We start from the raw sequence: 24,845 nt of genomic DNA on the forward strand, positions 1-24,845 counted from the left end.
GGGGTCTTATCCCCCGGCACAGCGGTGAGGAACGGCGAGGAGTGAGCAGTGAGCATCCGCGCGGGGTTTGCGTCGTCCGAGTGGGAGCCCCCTCGGATAAACTCGGTGGGTTTTGTTCTCTGAAAGGCACAAACGAAATCTTTCTTTCCTCCGCGTCTCTTCGCCAGGCTGTCAGGATGCGGTGCTTAAGCTGCGTTTTCTTTAAGTAAGCGCTGAAAACTTTACCCGGACGGTAAAGTTTGAAGCAAAGCTAAAACAAATGCTTAGGCTCGGTATACAGGAACGTTTCGCCTGCCCTTCTGGGTGCTGTGTGCAGGGAGTCCCGGAGCAGGCTCGGGGTAAAGCTCCTCCGCTTTCTTCTGTTAAACAAAAACCCCAGCGTCACAGCTGGCACCTCGCTGCTTTGTGAAACCGCACGGCATCGTTGCAAAATGCCCTCTTCTTACTAAACCCGATTTTGTTTCAGCTCGTTATGTTTCCTTACAGGTAAGGTTTTCTGGTTTGGTTTCCAGCTGTGTACCTATCTTGTACTTGTGGTCACGTTAATGAATTTGTCTCTGTTGGGAGTATACATGGGTATATTGGATGTCGCTTACAATTAGCCTGGGTGGTGCACGTTAGCTGAAGGAGGTGGCACATGGTGGTGGTTTCCTGTCTTCGTAGTGCAGGCTTCAGTGTCTCTTTGCTTAATTGGAGTTTCATAGCTTCATAATTTCCCTGTTTTGAAAATCATAAAGAAATGTTTCCAAATCAGAACGCCTACCACAGGAGCATAGGGAAGGCCCCCCTGGGCTGGACGTTAGAAACCTATGGCTTCTTCCAGCTGCTAATAGATACATGACTGTCAAACATTCCTCTACTGTTCACTTTTGAGAAACATTTTCTCATATATTTCCTGAGGAGCATCCGATATTTATAAAAAAAAAAAAAAAAAAAGCCCTGTATTTGAAACAAATAACTTTTTTTTTTTTCTGGTGTTCACAAAGGTGTTGAAAACTGCCTAATTTATTTCTGTAATTTGCTTTGTCAAAATGTGGTTTCACTTCCTGATGTGCCATCAGCAGGATGGCAAAGAAAGGGAAGTTCAACATTTCTCCTATCTAATTTTTGCACCATTCTTCTCCTAGGATGGAAACCACATGATTTCCTCCTTCTCTTGCTCTCCTCTTTCCATAGACGTTTTAATAGGGCAGAGTTGAGAGCGCTGGTTTCATTCTTACCAGCTAGGACTGTAATTTTGTATACTTTTAGAGCTGGTGACACAGCCCTGCCACAACCGAGGGCAGGGCAGTGCTTGGAAATATCTCCAGTTCCCAGCAGGATGCCCTGGGAACAGCTCCACAGTCCCAGCTGCTGGGGCACTGCTCTTGCCCCGTGTTGGGTGCCTTTGAGGTGCCTCTTGGTGGAAAACTTGAGTCTCCCTCCTGCCTTCAGAATAGCATCTGGAGAGCTTGTGTGCTGAAGATCAGGCTGGTTGCTGGGTCTCCAGGAGGGTGGGAGGTCTCTGCTGTTCCCTGTGCAGGATTTGCAGCCATCTGCAGCATGTCTGCTGTCAGCTCGGCTTCCTGTTTATGCTGCAGTTAGTTTGAGAACGGGCTCCAAAGCAGCCACACTGACTGAGGACATGGCTTCAGCTGAGGGGATCAGAGCTCTGAGGTTCCCATGGGGAAGGAAGGCAGTTGTCTTGCTTACACGTGTTGTTTTGTTTTGTTTTCCTATAGAGTAAGAGCCTTGTGTGGCTGTAGACAGTGACCACTGGACAGTAGATTTCTGAGGGGTAGAAGTTCAGTGATTGTACAGGATTTGGAGCTGGCAGCTTCGAGACATAAGTGACAGACTCAGGAAGAACTCCATTGTGGGCAGGTTACTGGAATTCCCAGTGCACCACTTTTGGAAGCACTTGGTGTAGTTCGCAGCCAGGACTTGCTCTATTGCTTGTGCTATGAGGCAAGATGCTTACTGCTGTGTTCCCAGCTGTAGCTTGGCTGATGCTGTTACATGACCTGCTGTTTTCTGCAGTACTAGCAGGAAAATGGAACAAATTGGTTATTCTTAGTGCTCAAATGATTCCTGCTCCCCCTCTCCCAGGAAAGGGACTTTTATGGTAATCACAGCAGTGACACAGAAGGTTTTTATGGTGGCCTGCTGGGGTTCTTGCTCGTGTCTGCGGGATTTTTGCTGTGCTTAGCTTGCATGAGGTCATGCTTGAAGAACCCTAATTGCATCAGTAGCCTCAGGAGAGACACAAGTGTAAACCTTTTTTCCTCTGCCTCACCTTTCATGTCAGAAAGTTTCCATAGACAAAGATATATATTTACAGAAAACTGGGGACTGACTGGCTGCTTGGTCTGAATAGAAGCCAAACCTTTTAACTGGACAAACAGCTCCATAATTTCTGGTAATTGCTCATATAAGGAAGTCATTTCTCCTCCGCTGTTTGGTATCCTTGGTTGACGCCCACTGCCTGTGCCCACTGCAGAGCACCAGCTTGCTCTGGCAGGAGATGTGTGGGTGGCACTGCCACTTCTGCTCAGCTTTCCTCTCTGGAGTGCAGCTCGTGGTTCCTTACAGGGCTCTGACCATTTCTGCTGATACAGCTGTGATGTTGAGGGCCAAGCTGGAAACACTGAGAGACAGCAACATCTTGTCTGTTGGTGCCATCAGAACAAATGTAAATGGATAAGAAAAGAAAGAACAGCTCAAATGATAATCACCAGCTGCAGTTAGGAAAAGACCAGTTGTTAGAGGGCAGAGAAACTTCACTGGTATTATTTCATCTTCAGGTTACTCCTGAGAGCCTAGGCTTGCTTCTGAAGTCGAGGACATTTAGAGGCAAGGGCTGAGGGTTTGCAAGTGAAGGGGTTCAGCTGCCCAGATTTGCAGGTTCCAGTGGGGATGCTGGGTTCAGTGGCTCAGCAGCATGCTCTGTGCTGTAGACGCTCAGTAGAGAATAGGTGGTGTTTATCCTAATGACTGATGAGTCGTTGCTGGACTTTATCCATTAATAAATAACGTGTCTTCAGCTGCAGTTGAAAGGAAAACGTTCAGTTCTAGGGAGATGTAGTTGCTGAAAAAAGCCCTTGTTCTTTGTTTCTTCTCTTCCTTCCGTTTTGTGCTGGTTTTGCCAGGTGTAAAATACAATTGTCAGCAGTTTACAGGGAAGGGGGAGTGTCAGTTTTCCTGTCGAAGAAAATATCAAGGGTCTGATTGCAAAAAGAAGGGAAACTGAAGAATGCCACATGGCTTCCACCTTCCTGTATTTCATCCTTGCAGAATTGCCTCTGCTGTGTGAGTCACTTGGTGTCTGTTGGTGTTTGCTAAACAGAGAACAGTTGTAACAAATGATTTTGCCCTTACTCAGTAGGAACATGCTGAAGGGATAGTATTACTCTGGATGAAACAGGACAAGGACATTAGGAGTAAGCTAATAGTCTTAAAGTCTTAAAGTTCAAGGGTTATTTGGAAATATGTTAGCGTGGAATCCAAGTAGCAGTGCAATAAAGATCCTAATTTAATGTTCTTGCTCTTAATGCAGCATCTCTTTGACTTTCTGATTGGGCTCTGAATGCATCACTGTATATGGTAACAGGCTTGCAAGTTTCAGACTTCTCTTCTTGATGGGGGCAAAAGCTGGGCGATGTTTATGCCCAGCCTGCCCAGTGCCATTTGTGTTCAGGAGCATAAATCAGCTTCCAGCACTGACCAAGGACATAATCTTAACTGCATTCTAACTGGGTTCTGAGCATCTAAGCTGTAAGCCAGAGGAATGTGCTGCGTCCAACCTGGAGCTGTTAGCAGCCCCTAAGCTCATAAATCCAGTGAGCAGAGAAGCCAGTGCAGGTGACTGGACAGCTGGAGCCATTCTCTGCTCACAAGGGGAAAAGAGACCTCCGAATAGCTCAAGGAAACTCTCAGCGTTGATGGACCGGCTGCAGATCTGCTTTCCTAGTGCTTCCTTCACCACATGTTGCACTCGACCCTGCCAGTACTAAACGCCAATAGGAGGCAAGACATTGTCCCTGGTGGCAGATTAAAATGCTTGGCCATTGTTAAGAGTCCAAGATTTTCCTCTCTCACCCTGGTTAAATGACTGCTTGGATGTGCAGCCAAAATAAACATGAGCTAACAAATGTAGAGATAACATACAGTCTAGCTGTTACGAACTAAACAGTCATGCTGCAGCACAAAGATGTGTGAGTTTTGCTTGCTTGTTTTCTCCTTCAGTTTTTGAAGCTCAGTTTACCTGAAAGTGAGGTGGCACAGATCAAATATACTTCCTTTCTCCTCAATAGGAGAACTTTGAAGTAGAAAGCGATCTCCCAGAATCCATGTAGTGGCTCTGGAAGCCTTTCCTGTATTCTTTGACAGTGCATTTCTTTGTTGACAAGAAATGCATTGTCAGTTGACTTTTTACTTTTTCATTTACTCAGTGTGAAGGTCATTGCTGTAAGGTAACGTGTTGATCAGAAGTCTGGGGTGCTGCAAAGAGGTGAGATATCTACAGGGCTAGCATGAATGCTTGCACTTGTGGTAAGGAATGAAAGAGTTTTGAAGAGGGTCAAAAAACCTCAGCAAGAAATGACCATGTAGTATTAGGGGTTGAATTCTCCCTGTATTCCTGTGATTCTTCTTGAATGCTACACTCTCTTGCAAGAGCTGAAGTGAAGTGAAGCTGGACAGGTAGAATAAGTGTTTGGACATGCATCTGCCTCAAGTGCTTGGATGTTGCTCGTACACGTAATCACTTTGTGTCTGAAGCTGACTGAACTGCCCAAGTTCTTATAGCATAGCTTGCTTTGGTTTCCTTTCTGTGGCTGGGGCTGGCATGCCTGCTGCTCTGGTGGATCCTGCACTCTAGTCTTCAGCTTCTCCTGGGATCAAAAAGTTCTAGAGAGACCAAGGGCTGAGAGTGTGATACGACATTAAAGGATTACAGGCTGCTGGGCAGTAATTACCATAAACGACGCAGACAAGTCCAGATCTAGGAGCAGCTTTTCCTCTTTCATCCCAAGCCAGTCGTGGCTCATGCTGACAGCACACCTGGAAATGAGGTAATTGAATACTCTGCCCGCATTGTTCAGATTAGCTGGGGCTTGGGCACAGGCAGTACAATTGTTTTCTGTGCTCCTGGGCAACCTTTGTTCTCCTGCAGCCGGGAAGTCTTACTCGTGAAATGAGACAAGACAGGGTGATTCTCTTCCTTTCTTGGGAAAGGCACTCTTAAGCCACCTGTGGTGTGACTTTCCTGAGCAATACCCTTTCCAGATGTGGAGATTTTGCTGCTATTGAAGTATGAGGTGGAAATACTTCCAGAGCTGCCTGAACACGTTATTTAGGTCAATTGGAAGGAAGATGCCAACATGAATCAGAGAAGGGGTTGGAAGAGGAGGAAGGTTGCTAAGTAGTGCCTTGCTGTCCCCTGCTAGCGTGGGATTTTTCTCTGCTCATGCAGAAGGACGCTTAGAGATCCTGGTTGTTGTCTTCTGCACTCCCTGCATACTCCTGTAACTATGAGTAACTGGACTGGAAATGAAAGAGAAAACCTCAGACAAAAGCTCTGCCATTATCTCCCTGCATCAGTGTGTCTCTTTCCTGATGGATCAGCTAATCTCTCTCAGAGACAGAGCAAGGTCTCCTCCTCATTCCTCTGGAAAACAAGCTGCATCAGAATAATTGTTCTGACTACATCCATTTTGGGTGAATGAGTCTCCAGAAGACGCTTTTGTGGAGGCACAGCAGCCCTATTTTTGTGGTAACTTGCTGGTGGAGAGCTGTCAGAAGCAGCTTGGGGATTTCCCACTGGGTAAGTGGTCCAAAGGGGCACGAGGGGTAATGCAGAGCGAAGCCAACAGGGTGGACTGAAGGGATGTCAGCAATGGTGGGAAACCTCCTAAAAATGTCCCGTGTGGGCAGGGCTTCTCTGAGCACCTCGTTTCCCTTCCCAGAGGAAGCAGCCTGAATTCACCCGTTGCTCTGTAGAGACCTGTAGGCTAAAACAAATTATTCTTACGCAGTAGAAAACGCTGGAACCAACCTTAACTGATGAAGCAATTTGCCAGCATTTAGCCTCGAGGTCCCCAGTCCCTCAGGGCTCTGCAGTGCAGTGACTTGAGCTGGCTTCCCAGAAAGATTCTCTTGGATATGTACTGTTGGCAATACTCTGGCCTTTTACTGGTCTTTTTTTTCCAAGAGCCAGTTCTTGTTAGCTTAGTTCTCACAGTATTGTTTTCTTTCTAGAAGAAGCTCTTGCTGGTTCTTCCAAGCCATCACATGGGAATTGCTTACTAGCTTATATTTATTTATTTTTTTGTTTTGACCCAAAGCTGTGCTTCGCTCCCCTCTGTAACACTGCCAACATCATTTCCAGTCTCTTTTAAGCATATGTTTTGCAATAATATCTAAACTCTTGGCTCCAAATAACTGCCTTACAGAGAGATCCGTATCTTTTAACAAAGGAATTGAGAAGCTAACAGTGAGAACAAAAGCAATATCTTGAGAGCCTTTAAGCCCCTGCTGACCTTTCCCAAAGGCCTCAGCTGAGGCTCCCGGGTCTAGCTAGCAGATGGCAGAAATCAGGGTGGCCTTCGGTCAGCTTGCACAGTCCTCTGCCCCATCCCTGCATTTGCTGGAAATGAGTGCTGCGTATTGTTGCCATCTGGGATCAAGCGTGCTATTCTTACTGTCTCCAGGGAGCCATCTCCAGCAGAGCCCATCTCTGATGGAAGTCCTCTTTGGCTGACCTTGTGCTCGGGCTGGTATTAGCAGTGTGGATTTTTGAGATGTGACAGCAGCATTCCTCAGAGGGAGATTTGGGAGATGTCTTGTCATGGCTGGGAAAGGCCAGCGAGCTGCTTGCTGGCTGGGTTCTCCAGGTATCCAGCTGAGTACCTAGTATTAAACCAGGCAGCAGTGAGAGATCTCTGTTAGCACTTTCAAAACTTCAGGACAAACAGCTGCAGCAATGCAAAGTCCCTCACAAAACCAAGAGTTGCCTTGCTTTAGATGGTTGGGAAGGCTTGGTTGTATTGGTGGCAAGTTCTGCAAGGCCAGCAAGGAGAATAGCAGCAGAGCTGGAAGTGTGTTCTGTGTCTTCTGACACTGAGGAGCTTCTCCTTGGTTGCATCAGTGCATGAAACAGGACTGCGTGACCTGCAGAAATAAGGGTTAAGGTTTAGCAAACTGCCATCTCTGGGAGAGAGATTTCTCTAATTAGCCCGTTGCTCAATGTGGGTTGCAGGTGAGTTGAGAGAGAAGTTGGAGTTGCTCCATGTGTTTTTACAAGTTTGTTGGTTATTTCTGTCCTCGTCAATTCCTGCTGGTATCGCAGCAGTGTCGTGGATCTGGAGGTTGTGTATTTCAATTAAATTTGCGTAAAATGGCTTTGGGGCAGTTTCAGCTTGGGAATCTTGGTTGTTGTCCTTGTGAATGTAAAACCTGACATACCAGACTAAAATAATGCAATCATCAGGATGGATTTTCTGTAAATATTTCCTAATCCCTCTGAATTGTCATCCTTACAACTTGTGCTCAGCTGCCATCTGTCGCACGGGCAGGATGAGGGCTCTGAGTGGGGTGAACAAGAGCCCCTGGCAGTGCTATTTACACAAGCTGGAGCTCAGCAGGGTTCAGGATGTTCTGACCTGCCCAAGTTGCTGCTCGTCCATTTGCACCAGCTGCTGCCACGTCTGGCACAGTTTCCTGCATTGCTTTGTAAAGACTTCTGTATGCAGGGACATAAAAAAGAAACACAACTGCAGGTTCAAGATTCACGTACTCCATGAAGTGCCTTTCCTGATGTTGCGTGCTGTGCAGCCACTTCTCCCTTGAAGCTCAGCTGTGCTCACTGCCATGCAGTGCTGAGGGTTTTTACCTTTGCTCAAGGGAGCCTGGAGCTGCGTGTTCTCCAGTGTGGGTGGCTGGGATGTGTTGGAGTCTAAGAATGGCAAGGGGAAAGAATTGGACACACAGGTCCTGGCAGGAGGCGTTAAGGGGCTACATGAAGGGTCTGCTCAGAAGAGGAGCTGAGCTGATGTGAAATAAAAGGTGCTCGGTGTTCGTGGAACTGAGATGCTGGGATATATGCAAGCTGCCAAATGCAGAAACAAAGCAAGAGCAGAACCAAAATCCTTCCTGCCCTCTGCTCTGAGGCTCAGCTCAGCAGTTTGGTGTGGAAGCAACAGCCTTGCCTGCGCATGGTGCTCCCTTAAGTGTTTGACTGTGGAGTGGCTACAGCCCTGTTTGTACTCTGTCTTGTAATGTGTGCTCAGAGACCCACGTCACTTCCAAACCCCGGTGCTCCGTGCGTCAGACTCCGTGTGATGGATGGCTGAACCCTCCAGCATCCATCTGCCTTCTGCTCCGGTCCAGCGTCACTGTGAAGTCTTGCTCCTTCTTCAACCCCTGGAGCCCTCCAGCTGCGCTCTGCTCGGATCCCATTGAGGCTCTTTTTGCCACCAGCTCCCAGCAGAACCCGTGGGACGGTCCCAGGACGCTGTTCTCAACGTCTGTCCCTTTGTCCCCAGGCGTGTGGGACGCCAGCCTTGTGCTTGCTGGCCCCGGGCCTCACTCAGCCACACTCGGAAGGAATCGTAGCTGAGTTAGACCTGGCAGATGGAGGCCTGTTACCTCACCCCACAAAAATGCTTTGTTATTGAGAAAATGGAAACTGTCTGAGGTTTGGGAGCTGAATGGAGTCATTGGTGTCTGTTTTAACCACAGTTTGGTGGTGGCTGTTGAAAGTTCCCCTTGCTGAGCATTCCCTTTTCCTACACCCATAATCTTCCTAGTCATTGGAGAGCTGCAGCGATTTAACTATTAGCTGAGCAAACTCTGAATGCTGTTGTGTGCTCTGCAGAAACTTCACTAAAGCCCAAGCATCTTCCAGCAGAAAGAAAATGACTGGCTAATAAATATCCCTTTGCAAACTGTTGCTCAGAAAGGTGATCCCTGTGCGTACGAAGCCAAATTCAACTTCCTTTTATGATCTCAGCAGTGCCCCTTGTTTACTTGATTTATTTTTAAAATGCTGCACTAAGGTTATGCAGGAGTTTCTTGGAGAGAAAAGGCGTGTGTGGGCACTCGTGTTCTGTATCACAGGGATCTGAATCCCAGCTCAGAAGAGAAGTTTCATCTTGTCAGTGTTTTTTAAGATAGATTTCAGCGCTGGGAACTTGGGAGCCTAAGAGAAAGGATAAAAGTAGGGATTCAACCGTTAGCAAGCTGGTTTTTTCCTATTGCTCTGACAGCTCACTCGAGTCAATAGAAACCAGTACTAATTAACACGACTTGTTTTAGTTAACAGGTAGCTGTGTGCATCTGTGCCACTGTAGGATCTGATATACCCTGCCATTATTAAGCATTATTCACTAATCACCCTAATAAAACTAAACAAAGCAGTGCTAGCTTTTTGGAAACAAAATGAACATTGTATTTATGTATATTTAAACTAATGAGCCTTTGTAAGCCAGATTGATGTCTTCCAGCTGCTACAGATGTTTTTTACATGACAAAATATTTTGTGCTTAGAAAGACCTAGAATGCTGGAACTGCAGGATATTAAATATTTAATTATTACACTGGAATGTAAATAGGGTCTTGATATTTAAAAGCTGTTTACTCGAATTTCAAGTGCTTACTTAGAAACTCTTAAATCAACGTGGTTCTTATCTTGTTACGTGAGAAGAGGAGTGATGACCTGGCATCTTCTCCGAATTTCTTTCAGTATCAGAATGGGTTTTAGTAGCAGTAGCTTGGTTACACGGAGGGATCATCCCAGCTGCTTTGGGCAGAGCTGGGGAGTGGTGTCTGCTGTAATGGCTTGTTTCCATTTGAGATCCCTGCTTTCCCTGGGTTCTCAGTGCAGCTGTAAAAATCCTTTCCAGACTGAGCTCTGGCTCCCGATGTCTTTGGGAGATTTATTTAGCATAAAATGCAAATTGCAGAAACAATTGGCAGTTGATTTTTCAAACTGCATCATAGCAGCACTGAGCCCGTTCTGGACACGTGTTGTTCCTGTAGCTCTAAAGCAACCTTATTTCTCGAATGATCCAAGCCCGCAGGGTTTCCCTCGTGTGAGTGTGTTTGAGGTTAGGTAATTTCTCTTGCTGTTCAGATGGTGGCTGCAGATCGTGCCATTTCCCACCAGAACAGTGTATAGATAGCTCAGTGCTACTGGGAAGAAATGTCCTGGTTTTTATTTTTGTTTCTTTTGAAGCTCTTCTAATGAACCACAAGAAAGTGAATAACAATGTAAATGCCCAACTGAAAGGACAGAGATTCCTCTCTGAGGTCCACAGCTGATGGCAGGATTCCTACGGAGTGCTTAGGATACAGGGTTGGTGAAAAAACAACAGGGAGGAGACCCCGAGCTGTGGAGGTCCCAAGCACTGCCCTGAGCTGCTTTTGTTGGGCTTCTGACCTCACCTCGGAATTCCTGCGCCCTCAGTTAAGGAAGAAACGGTTTTAATGGCTCTTAAGACTTAACAAAGCTGCGGTGCTGTCCTCCAGCTTCTCGCTTTGAAAGCCCAAAGATCCAGAGCTGGGAGCTGCTCACCAAGGCACCACGTCGCTGGGGTGAAGGATCTGGAGCCCAGGTTCAGGCACAGTGCCCGGTCTGCCCTCCTCATTCTTTTTTTCCCCCCTGCTTCTCACAAAGAGAGCGGTTTGTGTGCTCTGTATGGACATAGGTCTGTAGCATGCATGAGTGGGTGTCATGTTTTCCATGCTGCTGTGTCTCAGGAGGAGAAGGAAGCTTTCTGGTTCCGTTGCTGGCCAGGGATGTGGATCTTGGTTCCTTTTTTAGCTCTGCCAAGCTTGCCCTGTGCCAAAACCCTCCGAGGTGCAAATCCCAGGAGGGAGATAAAATAGCTCCGTACCCTGCAGGTGTTGTAAGGGTAAGTAGTGCTTCTGCTGGTGACAGCTGCTGGGGAACTGACCAAGCAAGAATCCTGTGAGAGGAATGGGATGTCAGGTCCGTGGTAACTGAGCACCCTGGTGTTTATGGTCTTGTACTGGGTCATCGTGTGTATTTGTGTTGTTTGTGATGGGGTGTCAGGGAGCTAAACCACCTTCCAAGCAAATCAATCTTCAGTTTGTGTCCTGGGTGACGATTGCTTACTACCTGCCTCTTTTCCAAGCACGTATAAATTTTCAAATAGAAAAGACTGCAATTAAAATATAAGGCATTTCAGTGGCTACCTTTAACTCAGCGAACACCTTCCTACCAAGAAAACTGCTGCAATGCCTAAGTCAGAGTTTCTGGAATATGTGGAGTGTCAGAGGTACTTACTGAAGTCATTAGTAGCAGAAAGTACACTGTGTTGCATGTAACTCAGCCAAGAGAACTTTTATTTCTAGTATTTCTCAACCCAGTGCAAACATCATGTAACACACAGGAAGATTAATTCTGGCCCGTTGGGCTCGTATAGAAGTTTGGATGTGTTGCTTTTGGAGAGCCTGAGCAGCTGTATGTGGAAAATCACAAATGCACTTCATGTTGGCAGAGGTGTCAGACCATAAGCACACACTGCATCATGCTTCGTGCTCTGAAACAATGACTCAACCCAGGAGTGATGAAATATGTGCTGTCAGATCCTTGATAACTCTGAGCTTTAATTTCAGGAGATGCAGAGCAGAACTTGGAATAAGAAGGGAAAAAAGCAGTCCAGGGATTTTGAACATCTGGGCCTCGAGTGGATGGTGCTGGACAAACTGCACTGACCCTTTCCAGTGGAAATCAGTGAGCACTGCTGTCTTCAGGAGGTCGAGGAGCGATTTATATCAAACAAATTGGAATCGGAGATTCCTGCGCCCCTTATGAAAATATAGAGTAACTCGAATTGTAAGAGTCCAATTTCATGTCACAAGTAATGAAATCTGAACCCGTGCAGGAAATGCAATCCCCATGCTGATGTCACCCTCTGGTTTATGATGTGGCTGCTTTTGTTCCTGGGCGAGCACTCAAGCGTTCTGTGAGCGCACCGCTGATTTACAGGCGAGAGTCCCTCGCTCCGCACCTGCTGAGAGTGCCTGTGCTGTGAGTCAGTGGGAGCCACCCCAGCACATCCCTGGGCTCTGCACAGATCCTTCACAGCCACAATGCAAGGTAACAACAGCCCAGAGGTTTGGATTCCCTGCTCTGCCAGCTTGGGGCACGTTGTCTGTGGGTAGATTGGTTTTTGGTCTGGCCCATGAGGAGAGCAGAGGGAGGGTTGATGGGTGCTGGTGTTTTCTTGCTCCAGTGAAGCCCATAGTGCTGGAATGCAGGAGCATGCAGACAGCTCTGGGAGCTCTGCAACTCTTGGGAGAAAGCAGCTTGCTGTTGCTTCCTTTAGGGAGTAAGTGTGGAGCATCTCCTCTGCAGTTAAGAAATGGGGTGTTGCTTTGCATCCTCTGCTCCACGGGCTGAAGCACCAACTCTTCTCGGTCTTTATATGTGAAAGTCTTCATGTAAAAGCTTCAGAGAGTCCAAATGTGGATGTTCCCCTTTCTTCTTCATCTGTCTCACGGGGGTGTCCTTCTACATCTCAAATTTAAGCAAGATGAGGATCTGTTGAATGAGCTGCAAGCCTTGAACCGAGGGCTGGTTAGTGTTCTTCTTTCTCGTCTGTGCGTATTTGCTCTGCAGAGGAGCACTTTTCAGCTGTTGTTGAGTTTCTGGGCAGTCAGCACATGTGCTTTGCGGGGCTCGGGGCTACAGCACAGCTGCAGGGTGGGCTTCTCTGCACACTGGGGACTCTGTGTGCAGGGTGTGTGTGGCGCAGAGGCACTCACACCTCATTTTGTGAGTGTTTGTACCCATTTATAATAGCTACTTCTGTTGCATCTTTTGGACAAGTTTTCCCTTTCAGAAGAACCACTAAAGTCTCCGTATGTCAAAGTATGGCAGAAAGTGGAGAGCATGTGTCTTTTTTGCAGATTATTTTTTAGTGCTTGCTGTGGGTTATTTCTTAGAGGCTTTATGTGAAATAGACAATGATCCCAACTTCTGCAATTGAAAATTGCTCGGCACAGTGAGCATCAATCCTGATGACCAGATCACCTAGCACAGAAACCAGTAGCTGTAGAAGATTGAAACTTACTTCATGTCTGTGTTGGCAGGAGAGTGGCTCCAAGAGCCCTCCATCTTCCTGTGCCATGTCCTTCTCAGCTTGGCTCGCTGTCCTTGGGAGCACTGCCTTTTTCGGGGCGGCTGCAGCTGGCACATGCAGCATCTCCCAGGCAACAGAGGATCTTAGTTGTGTTTCGGACCACAAGCGAGCGGTTCTTGGGCTGTAACCTGAGACAATTTGCCTTTGCCAGGATTCAGTCCTTCCCCAGATTTAGAAGTGCTCACATGCTGTGGGTTACAAAGCTGTAATTGCCTTTGCTTGTGAGGGGCACAGCAGCTGTAAGAAGCGCAGCAGGCAGGACTGCAGGCTGATGCACAAGAAGTGAGGGCAGAGGCAAAGAGGCTCCTGGCCAGGGATCAGACAGCAAGAAGGCAGCTGCATGGTGTGCGAGTGGCAGTGCCCTGTCACCTTGCTTTTGCTTTGTTCTGCTGGTTTTGTGTGCAGCTGCACAGCCTCAGAAGGGCAAAGCTGCTGTACTCGCAGTACCAGCTGCCCTCCTCAGCATCACTGTTGTGTGCAGGAGGCTAACTGTGAGTGCTCAGGCTTGGGAGGAGACAAGGAATTGACTCAAAAAAAGAGAATATTTTGAGAAATTTGGTGGAAAAATTCCCTTTGCCCTTGAAGTAGTAGGCATGTGTGAAATAAAATGTCTGTTCTAGATGTTTTATCCCGCTCCTGTAGATCAAAGTTACATGCAGGTCTTCTTTTCACCATAGGTGCACAGAGCATGCACGTGGCTGCATCTGTCCCTTGCAGCCTATGCACGCGTGCATAGAGGCAAGCTTGAAGCTTCTGTGCAAAACAGAGACATAATCTTTTATTCAGGGACTACAGAAGGCTTTGTAAAAAGAAATTTAAATTATTCATTGCCTCTGAACTGAGAGTGGCTTCATCCTCTGTTTAAGATAACAGCTGAGGGAAATAAAAACTACAGCACAGAGCTGGAATTGTAAGAGAGCTTTAGGGAAATAAAGCAGAATGCCTTTGTTTTTGCAGTGATGGCTGTACTGAGATGCACAGACCCCAAAGCAAGCACCTTGACCAGCCTGATTCTTTTTTCTGCATGGAAGCTGTGATGTCTGTTTGTATTGCAGGATCCTTGTGTAGTGGGCAGATCTAAGACGAAGGTAAATTGGCCTCGGTGTGCAGTTAGTCATTTCCTGTCATGCTTTCATGTTTGAGTTGTAGTGTACTGGATTTGACCTTTATTTCTTGGGGCAAAGAGATTTTGAAACATTGCTGCTGGAGCCCTCGTCTTGCACAGTTGGATAAGCAGTTAGGCATCTCTATGGCCACGGACCAAGTCAGCTGGGTTTTCTGGGCATCAATCAGTTCAGTTTCTGCTAGATTATTATCCTCCCAACTCCCTTTTTGCTCCTCTTGCAGCCAGGGCACTGTATGGATCTCACTGGCTTTCTGCGTTTGGGAGATGTAGGACATCCTGCGCTCTGCTGCAGAGTTCTGCTGAGTTTGTGGCATGAATGTGAGGTTGGTTGGTTGGTTTTTGTGGGCACATATCTGATATACGTTTGCTTGGTAGAGAATGCTGCCTCCATGCAGGGGCCCCACTCTGATCCTGGTGTGCTGGGATGGGGCTGCAGCACCGAGCAAGAAAAACACGTGCCACAGCAGCGAGGTAACATGAAGCCCACAGACACCAGTTTGCACTTTCATGGGCATTTATATATACTCTCTTTATGACTTTCTAGTTGAACCCTCATCCAGTTACGATCCCCCACCACCTTTTCTTGTCCATCACTTCGTAACGACAAGGGCAAAGGAGGCTCACTGATAGATTAATCCATCTCTAAGCAACAGGCACTTTCCAGATTAGCTCCTGCCTGGACCTGGTATGAAACCTGGGGCCTGGAGGCCAGCTGCTGCCCGTTAATTTGTTTTGATGCCTATCTTTAGGGTTTGTTTGTGTTCTTGCATTACTGCTTGTTACCAGTAGGACAGCGGTAAGCATATGGTTTGCTCAATGCATGTGAAAGGTTTATTCAGTCCTGTGCAATAAATATATTCCTTATTCTTGCCTGATTTTTCTAGTTGAAAAATGTAAACAAAGGGAGACTCAATAAATTTGCCAACAGCAGGCTCTCCAGATGGGACTGGCCATGCTCCTTTTTCCTAATAGCACTTTTGCTGATGGTGTTGAGGCCAAGGCTGCCTAAGCAGGAAAGGACTGTGAACGTTCCTGTGCTGGCAGTTCAGTGTTAGGCAGTGAAGCCAACCCCAGAGCCCCCAGGAGCAGAGCTGCAATGCCTTCAGCAAGGAAACCTGACGACTGTGTGTGCTCTGTGTGCATATCCCCGTTCCCACGACCAAACAGGAGAATACCCTTCTTTTAAATGCCATGGGGAGGGATGGGAGCAGGCGTTCAGAAAGCAGTTGGACGCTTGCTCCTTTTTCAGGCTCCTTTTAAGCATCCAGCAGTCGCTGCCCTGAGCTGTGACTCCCTGCTCTTCTGATTCTGCCGAAGCTCCCGTGCTTGAAACTTGGCTCCAGTGTCTTTCTTCCTTTTATGGTCACCCTGGCCATGTCTGCAACTGCTGCCCTGGAACCAGTACCAGCTCCAGCAGCAGTGCTTTTGTTACAAGCTGCTGCCAGTGGGGGCTCCCCTGGCTCGCTCTGTGTGGCACAGGGTCAGGTAGCTGCCATGGGCCAAGCTCTCTTCTCTCCCAAACCTCTTCAAAGACCAGCAAGAGTCTCCTCTGGCACGTTTTGAAGCTCCATGTTTCCTGTTTCCTGGCCATCTGGTAAATGAGACTTCATTTCGCTGGGGAGAAGTTTCTGATGCGTTTGTGTCTAACTCCTCTGATGTTGGAATTCCTCCTGAAGTTGGGTGGACAGTTTGAATCACAGAGGTCCAAGCAGACCAAGTGGTTTCAATTCCTGACTTCCTGTTGCATGCACAGAATTTGCCTACTTTGTATACGTTTTAAATAAGATTAACAGCTGATCTCTTGAGCAAATGTTGGGTTTTCATGCTGGTAGAATGATACAGGGAGCTTGTTCCAGGCCGGTCCTTGCAGCTCTGCCTTCCATCCAAGCTGCCCTCTTAAGAAGCAGGATTTGTTCAGAAACTGAAATAACTAATCCTTAGAGATGGTTAATGATGCAGTCCTATCCCTGAAATGGTTCCCTCCATTCTCCCTGAGCAGAGTTTTTCATTTTCTGGTTGCATAGTAGGGACTTATGCCTCTTTTTTCAACCCCAGCAGAATTCACTTTCCCGAAATAGAGTAAGTGTGGAGCAAGAACTGAGTGAGCTATTGCCTTTCTCCTTGTCTGCCTGAGCTATGCTGTCCTGGCTGGGTTTTTGGGAGGTGGGGAGAGGCAGTGAGGATGAGCATCCAGGGGAAGCCTGAATTTCTCACTTGAATGGATCTTGTGTTTTTCTGCCTCCAAATGCTGGCCTTCGTGCTCAGCCCTGGAGATGATTCCTCCTGTAGCTGGGGTTGCTGGATCTCCTCAGATAGGAAAGGGACAGAAGCAGCTTAAAGGCAAGTGAGAAACAAGGTCCTGACCTCAAGCATTTACAGCTTGAATCTCAGATGGGTAATTCCTCCTGCTTTTCCACAGTGGTGTGGAAAGCTGGATTCCCTTGCAGTGTGGCCTCGTTAAAAAGAGGATCTCTCTGTAAAGGACAAATGTCGCAGTGTGTACAAATACTGGCTCAGAACTTTGTGCCATTACCTTGTATGAGGATGCTGCATGTGAGAGTCTGACTTAGTAGCAGTGGGTTTTCCGTTTGTGTTTCCTTATCTTCAGAGAAAGAACAAGGAATTTATTATCACAGGATGAAGGTCCATGAACTCAGTAGTGCTCTGAAACCAGAGCAGCACCTTAGAGCGCCTCAGGACCCTGCATGTCCCTACAGCCCCACTAGATCCCCGCGGGCACAGCAGCTTCTGGGGCATGGAGGGCTCCCTCCAGCCTGCCCAGGTCTGCTGGAAAGTCTGTAAGCACATCAAGGGGGAGGCTATTTCCATGAGCAGACTGCAGATTTTGCATGCAGTCTCTCAAAGTGTGTTGGCCTTCCTGGGGGATCTGGCTCACTATAATAGCTCGAAAAACTCGATGGGGCTGAGCTCACTCAAGCTGTATCTGTTCTACTCCTCCTCCATGGAATGATGCTGGTGTGGAAAATAAATAACAGCATACGTAGTGTGCTGTGTCACTGTGTGTAAAGTAATGATGGTGCCTCCTTTCTGTTGGTTGGGGTGCCTGTTGTTGCACTCAGCAGTGTGGGGCTTTCTCTCTGTGGGCGTGTGAGATTCTCTGGGTCAGATCAGACCATATGTGGGACAGTTGAGTCTCTGCACTTACCTTAATCTTGTAAGAGCTGCTGGGGGGAGCTGGTGGGCTCTGGTTTTAAACTCTGTGAGATCTTTTCAAATGCTAGGAAACCCTCGATTTGCCATTCAGAGAGCATATTAAAATTGTGCACAGCCTCAGCTGCCTTTATGCCTTGTGAGATGCTTTAACTATTTCTGCTGCTTCTTCCTCTTGAAGCTGCATGCCGTGCTGAGCAAAATTCAGTTCTGCTGGCACAGATCTCACTTGCAGTGCAGCGTGTTTCCTCAGAGCTGTGGCAGACAGCTTGATGGATGCACTGCAGAGCACTGGGCCAGCAGTTGTTCCCCCTGTGCTTGGGGAGAAGCAACAGTGCCGCAGGTTTCTAGATGCACACACACCAGGGTACAGCATCCTAGTGGTGCAGAAGGGCTGTATACATGCCCTGCTGCTCCAGATACCCCCTGCCTCTTCCAGGCTCCCCATGGAGCTGGGAGGTGCAGCCGTGGGCAGGATGTGACTCAGGGGTGCTGGGAGCAGGCGGGGCCCTGTGCAGGCAGGATCTGGCTGGTGAAATGCCTGGCACCCTCTTGGCTCCTCCAGCTCTCACCTGGTAGCAGCATCCAGCTGGACTGCTGGGGTAAGCCTGAAGCTCACAGGTTTGGGAGCAGAGGGTGTGAAGGCAGAGGTTGGGGGTGCAGGGACAAGAGCCAGCCCCACTTGTCCCCCAGAGGTGGTGTAGGGGAAGGGGCTGGCTTCACCTCACAGCCTCATGCAGGGACCAGCACTACTCCCTTGAGTGAGCAGCTGGTTTCCCTTTTAGGGTTGGGTGAGAGGCAGAAACAATGTCACGCGGATTCCAGCACCCATAATGGTTCTGGAAAGCCAAGGGGAACAAAGAGCGTTCTCCTCTGCTGACCTCCAAGCACGCTGAGGACCATCTCCCAAAGCTGCCTCGCTGGGAGGTTTCATCCTTACATGGGAGCCCGTCCCGCAGCGCTGCACCGTGCCCACCGCGTGCCTGTAGGTGTGAATTGTGGGCAGCAGAGCAGCAGGCAGGGCGAGGAGAGGCAGGAACCCGACACAGAAAGGCAGCTCTGTTCCCGTGTCCTGGGAAGATTAAGTGTTTCCCTGGGAATAGCCTTGTTGGCTTGCTCTGGGGTCGCCTGGTGGAGCAGCTGGTTGTGACCTGACAACGAGCAACACACGCACATGAAGTTACAGGGACAGAGACCTCGTGGTAGCCCAAACTGCCTCCAAAATGATTAAACTCTGAACTGATGGCACGCAGCAGGACGTCTGACCCCGGCCCTATTCTTTGCTGAAATGAATGCAGTGATCTCCCGGGGCTGTTGCTAAGCCCTCTGAGGTGTTGCTGTGCACAATGACACCGGCGTGGTGTTACGTGCGTGGTGCTCTCTAATTAGAAAGCGGCCTCTGCTGCGTGTCCTTGGCGAACTGCTGACCTTTCCCATACGTGCAGCTATTCTGAGCTCTGTTCCAGACTGATCAAGTTTGCATCCCGGAACGCTTTAAATATTGTTTGCGAGGGGAGCTCTTGTTGCCAAAGCTGTTTGTTCTTGGGCACAGGCGAGGAACTGAGCTTCCTTTCTCCCATGGGCACGACTCTGTTGGTCAGAAGGATCGGGTGGGCAGCTGGCAGGCAGAGCTGCTGTTGTTTCTGCCCTTGGACAGCTGCAAGAGTGCCCCAGGTCTGGAAGCCGTGGTCCCAGCATGGGTGGGCAAGTGTTCTTTGCAGCTGGAATCCCATCGGGTCGGGGCAGCACGTTGGCTGGTGTCTGGAGGCATTGCTGACACCAGCCTAGCTCACAACTGCTGTTTACAGGGTGGTGCAGACTGCAGAGTATGAACACATGCTAATTAGCACACATAATCACTGCCCGTGTATCTCAGCATCAATTTAAAGGGTCACAAAGCCAGGACAGATTTTTAATACGTTTTAAAACTCTGTTTCTTCATGAATCGAAATGATTTCCCAGTTCTTCGTTGCAATTGCAGTAAGAACTGGAAGCTTTTGACCTATTCCTTTGCTGTGTTTCATCTCACCTTTCTCTGTGCTGTGACAACAGTGCCACATCCGTGGGTGAAGATGCAGAAGTTGCTGTGGTGTTGTGCAGGATTTGTCACCACTGTATGCACGACCAGAACAAAGAGAGCAAACAGATCACTTCCTTACAGCTTATCTAAGTCAAATAACTCAGAGTAAACTTCCTGGGCCTGGGCTTTATTCTCTGCCAAAGCAGCACAGAGCCCAGCTCGCCGTGCTCAGCAGAATGCTGTGCCTTGCTTTGTGGCTGGGGACAGGCAGGGACAACCAGACCGGGGCCAGTAGTACTCAGGGACTGAGTCCATCTCACCAGCAGAAGCCAAGGCTTCTCCAGCTCCAGTCATGCTGTTTTTCCTTCCCTTGTGTTTCCTGATGTTCTCTGACCCCGTAGTTTAGGACCACAAAGATAGCACAGCCCATTGAGCAAACACAGTAGCTCCAAGCCCTGGCGATATCGCAGTTCCCAGGGCAGCAGTGCTTATTAGAGGCCCTTTTATTACAGACACACCTTGGAAAGTTCCTTCTCTTCAGCAGGGCTGGGAGGAGAAGGGTGGTAATTTCATTTTCTCTCTTCACAGGTAGCTGCAGCAGGCAAAGGCAAGCAGGGTGGCAGGGGGAAGCAGTGTGGGATGTGGGAGCTGCTGCCCCCCGTGTCTGGCACCACAAAGGGAGGGTGCTTGGGGGAAGAGCTGTGGCAGCAAGGGGAGCACTGGCACAAGCATCTGCCTGGCTCTTTTGGACAAGGTTTCATCACAATGCCCGGCTGGGAGCTGTGAGACAGAGCAGTGGCCCTGAGCCGCCTGTGGGGACAGTGCTGTCCCCTGGAGCTGGGTTATCAGCATCTGAATGGGGACTTTTTCCCCCCATCCACTGGTCAGGTAGCCATGTGGGAACGCTGGATTTATTCCCCAGCAGTGCTATCAGCACATACCAGGCTTCCCAACAGCTGGGAGCCGTGGAGCTTGACCAAGAATAGCGCTGGGGAGCTCACTGCCTGACTCACAGCTGTCTGGAGCAGATCCTGCCCTAAAATTGCTGATGCCCCAGAGGGAACCTCATGGCAGGGGGCACCAAGTGGGGTGCTCCCAACCCCCCCAAACCCACTCACTGGGCACTGCATGGCTCCTCCTGCAGCGACTGGGATCCCAGAGGGAGCTGCAGCTGTGGCTGTGCCGTGGCTGCTCGGGTGTAATTCCATGGGCTTGTCTGCACTTGACAGCAAGCTGGTATTACAGAAGGGTGTGAATTTGCAAGAGGAGAATTCCATGTTTAGGAATAACCAGGTTCAACCAAGCAGCAGGAATTAATAACTCCCGTTCTGGAATTAATGTTCCAAAGAAAGCACCCAAGTTGTGCACCCTGCTTCTCTGCAGGAGGACAGGACAAGGAGTGATGTCTGATCTGCATGCAAACCCCAGACACCTCTCTTGCTTGTAAAGTACATGCCCTCCCCTCTGCTTGCTCCCAGAGAAGAATTCGTAGCTGGAGCAACATATGCGTGGAGCAACACGTGCGGGGAAGTTTGGTGGGATATGACTGCAGCCGAGTGCAGCACGAGGTGCCCGATTCCAGCTCCCCTGCTGAGCAGCTGCTTTAAAGTCCTGGAGCAGTTCCAGCTCTGAATGCTGCAGCTCAGTCGGGCAACAGCAGCCCGGGGCCATCCGCAGGGGTCCTGCCCTTGGGGGGCTGAGTGGGTTTTCCAAAGGAGGCTCGTGGCAGCTGTCCCTGCTGATGTCTGGCTTTGGTGTGGCAGCAGGTGCACGCACACACACACTGTGCTTGTGGGCCTGCTCTGGGTGCTAAGACAGAACTTCTCATGTGGAAAAAAATCCTTTCTTTTTTGACCCTCATTTTACCCTTCACTTCCCAGCAAGGAGCCAAACAATGCAGAGCTCCCTGCATGCACACATCTGTATTTCTCTGAGTGGTGCCTGCGTGCTCCTGTGGCAAGATCCATCCCATCTGTCCACAGGTGGATCTGGGGAGGGCATTCAGCCCATGGTGGGTGCAGGAGTTCAGATCCTCGTGTCCCAGGGACCCGGGGCACTGCAGGCACAACCCAGGCAGCACAAGGCAATTCTGAGCGAGTGCTCTTCTGCTGCTCTCTTAGCAGGTGAAGGAGGACCTCAGACCAGCACCATGACCGAGTGCTTTGACTGCGACAACTGCAAGGAGTCCTTGTACGGGCGCAAGTACATCCAGATGGACAACGGCCCGTACTGCATCCCCTGCTACGATGCCCACTTTGCCAACACCTGTGATGAGTGCAAGGAGCTCATCGGCCACGACTGCAGGGTGAGTTCAGGAGCATGCCAGGCAGCGCAGACCCTAGGTGCCCGTCCCCACCTCATCCTGCTGTCCTCCCCAGGAGCTGTACTACGAGGATCGCCACTACCACGAGCACTGCTTCCGCTGCTGCCGCTGTGACCGCTCGCTGGCTGACGAACCCTTCACCTGCCAGGATGAGGAGCTGCTGTGCAATGACTGCTACTGCAGCGAGTTCTCCTCCAAGTGCGTCGCCTGTGAGAAGACAGTCATGCCAGGTAGGAGTGGACGGGCACTGTGGTTTGCTCCTGGTCCCATTGCGTGGGGCTGCAGGGAACAACGCCAGGGCAGCAACCGAAAGCTGAGTTTCTGCCCTCCTGCTGCTCCTTCACTGCTGGGCACTGTCTGGTGAGACAACGGGCTGTGATCAGCACAGCCCTGACTGTTTCCCTTTCTTGTGGGGAAATGAGCTGAGGAGGAGATAACAAAGGGTTTCCTGGGCATTTTCTGGTATGTGCTGACAAAAAGGGAAGGAATGGTTGAAGGCGTGTGAATGGCTCTGGAGATAGCCTGAGGCAAAGGAGTGCCTTTGCTCGGCCACTCTGGCATTCTGCAGATATGGGTTACAACAGGCTGCTCTGCTGTGGCCTGTACTGGTGCCAGGAGAATATTGCCACAACCCCTTGTTGTCCTGCACAGCCTTCGTGTCCTGCATGAGCATGCACGCTCTCCCACTCCCTCTCTGAGCACAGCTCTTCTTGCAGGGTCCCGCAAGCTGGAGTACAACGGACAAACCTGGCATGAGCACTGCTTCATATGCAGCAGCTGCCAGCAGCCCATCGGGTCACGGTCCTTCATCCCAGACAAAAAGGATTATTACTGCGTCCCCTGTTATGAGAGCAAGTTTGCTCCTCGCTGCACTCGCTGCAAAAAGGTACGTCTGGCATGGCAGGCCCAGCCATGGTCCTGTGCTGCAGGGTCGTGCTCCCAAACAGGGGGGGTCCCCACCTCTGCTGGCTGAGAGGAGAGGACAGGGTGCCCCTGCACAACCCATTCCTGCTGCAGTTGGCAGCTGCTCCGCCCTAGCAGTGCTGGGGATGGGCAGACTGCATACCAGCTGTCCCCACACCCCATCAGAGATTGGTTCAGGTGCCAGCACCGTGGCTGATGGCTGCTCAGGTGTGGCAGTGCCCCTGTGTCATGTGTGTGCTCTCTCTTCCCACAGACCCTGACCAAGGGAGGAGTGACCTACCGGGACGAGCCGTGGCACAAGGAGTGTTTTGTCTGCACAGGCTGCAAGGCTCCCCTGGCAGGCCAGCAGTTCACCTCCCAGGATGACAACCCCTACTGCATCAAGTGCTTTGGGAACCTCTATGCCAAGAAGTGCAGTGCCTGCACAAAGCCCATCACAGGTGAGCAGGACGGCCCTGGGGACAGTGCGCTTCCTCCTGGCAGGCTTGGAGGTGAACCAAAACCTCCAGCTGTGCAGACAGCTTGTCCAAATTGCTCCTGAGGGTTTTAACACTGTGCTCTGTCCCTCCCACAGGCTTTGGTGGTGGTAAATATATCTCCTTTGAGGATCGTAACTGGCACCATAACTGCTTTAACTGTGCCCGCTGTGACACCTCGCTGGTCGGGAAAGGCTTTATCCCTGACAACGATGAGATCCTGTGCCCCGACTGCAGCAACAACCTATGAGCCTTGGAGAACACCGTGGGGCAGGGGCTTTCTCTATTCTTCAGAGTCTTTGTGCCAGATACCCTTGACAGCATTGCAGGGGCAGGGTGCAAGGCATAGGAGATGAGGGCTGACCCTGAACCGCTGTGTGTTCAGGAGGTTCCTGTGTCCCTCCCTGAAGCCTAGAGTATGCTACACTGTGGCTCTGTGCAGAGCCAACGATAAATAAAGTTGAAAAGGAGCTTCAAGATCCCCATTATTTACTCTTTCCTTTTGCTTTCTGTCTGACTGGGCATGAGCTGAGCAAAGGGCAGCAGCAGTGGCTTCTGTGCAGGGCTGCTAGATATGCACGCTGGCAGTATGCATTCGCTCCCCTGGGCACAGTGCTCATTCTTCTCCTTTTTTTCCCTCTCTGTATGCTGCAGGGCAGCAGCTCTCACTCTGCTCTTGGCAGTGTGCAGTGTGCATGGTGGATGGCTTTGCAGCCCAGCACTGCACGGCCTGCAGGGCTCTCTGCCCTGTTTGGGAGGCTTGGGGACACTGGGCTGGGGCGGGAGCATGTGTCACCACCTTGAGATTCCTGTAGCCACTTTGCCACCTATGTGCTGCACCCTTTGCTCAGCGTGGCTCTGTGGCAGAGCTCAGGCACTCACTCACAGGGCTGGAGTGCTCTGCCCCTAACCCCTGCCTGTCCTTAACTGTTCACAAGGAGGTGTCTGGAGGTTTCATACGATGGCTTGAGCCAGCCTTGCCCAGTGGCTGGGCTGGCCCTGCCCCCCCCAGAGCTCCTCTGCAGGGGAAGCTTGTGCTGTCTGCCTAGTCTGCATCCCCCCTGCTCTGCCCTGCGTGGGGGCACTTCCCCCAGCCCCGCTTTCCTGCTTAACCAGGTGCTTCTCCAAAGGCATCCTCTTGTGTTGGTGTTTATTTTTTTCGTTTCATTTTGTTTTTCTTCTCTTTTTTTCCTCCTTTTGTATTCTTTTGTCATGATTATCTGTTATTTTATAACCAGCTGTGGGATGAAGGGACTCACCCCCCTGCCCAGGATTCAGTAGGAGCAGAAAAAGTTATGCATGTTGAAGTGTCATTAACTCTGTATTCAGATCCTTGTTGAACCCTGTTTGAAAGCTTTGATGCAGGCAAATCAGAGTTTGTGTGTTTGCTATTTTGAGGTGCTTGGAGCAGTCTCCAGGAGGAAGTGTCCTGAATGTCAGCCTCTTGTATGTTTCCTAAGGCTTTATATAATAAACTGTTTTAGTGACACTCGTTCCCGTGTGTTTCTCGAGCAGCTCTGTGCTCAGCCCTGTCCCTGTTCCCCATATAGGGGTGGGGCTGATCCCCCACCATACTCCTGCCTTTTCTTTCCCAACCCTACCAGCTGTACTACTGGCTGAGGGCAGAGAAATAGCAGCTCCCTCTCCCTGCTGCTGC

General features: G+C 49.7%; 1 protein-coding gene across 5 annotated transcripts; it reads left to right on the forward strand.

Annotated features, from left to right (window-relative positions):
• FHL3 (four and a half LIM domains 3) lies at nt 1-24,680 on the forward strand. Of its 5 annotated transcripts, none has more exons than XM_065744801.1 (6): nt 1-24; nt 21,589-21,770; nt 21,844-22,018; nt 22,505-22,674; nt 22,966-23,152; nt 23,287-24,680. In XM_065744801.1, exons 2-6 carry the CDS (start codon nt 21,615-21,617, stop codon nt 23,436-23,438), a joined length of 840 nt encoding a protein of 279 aa, XP_065600873.1. In that variant the 5' UTR covers nt 1-24; nt 21,589-21,614; the 3' UTR covers nt 23,439-24,680. The 5 variants fall into 5 exon arrangements, with proteins under 5 accessions (XP_065600873.1, XP_065600871.1, XP_065600872.1 ...); XM_065744799.1 differs by lacking the exon at nt 1-24 and adding an exon at nt 39-105 and having other exon boundaries at nt 21,586-21,770; XM_065744800.1 differs by lacking the exon at nt 1-24 and adding an exon at nt 39-105.
• The last annotated feature ends 165 nt before the right edge of the window (nt 24,681-24,845 follow it).

This window comes from Cyrtonyx montezumae, unplaced genomic scaffold (genome assembly GCF_038088225.1).
Source record: "Cyrtonyx montezumae isolate F1298 unplaced genomic scaffold, pur_monq_1.0 scaffold_31, whole genome shotgun sequence".
Taxonomy (NCBI): domain Eukaryota; kingdom Metazoa; phylum Chordata; class Aves; order Galliformes; family Odontophoridae; genus Cyrtonyx; species Cyrtonyx montezumae.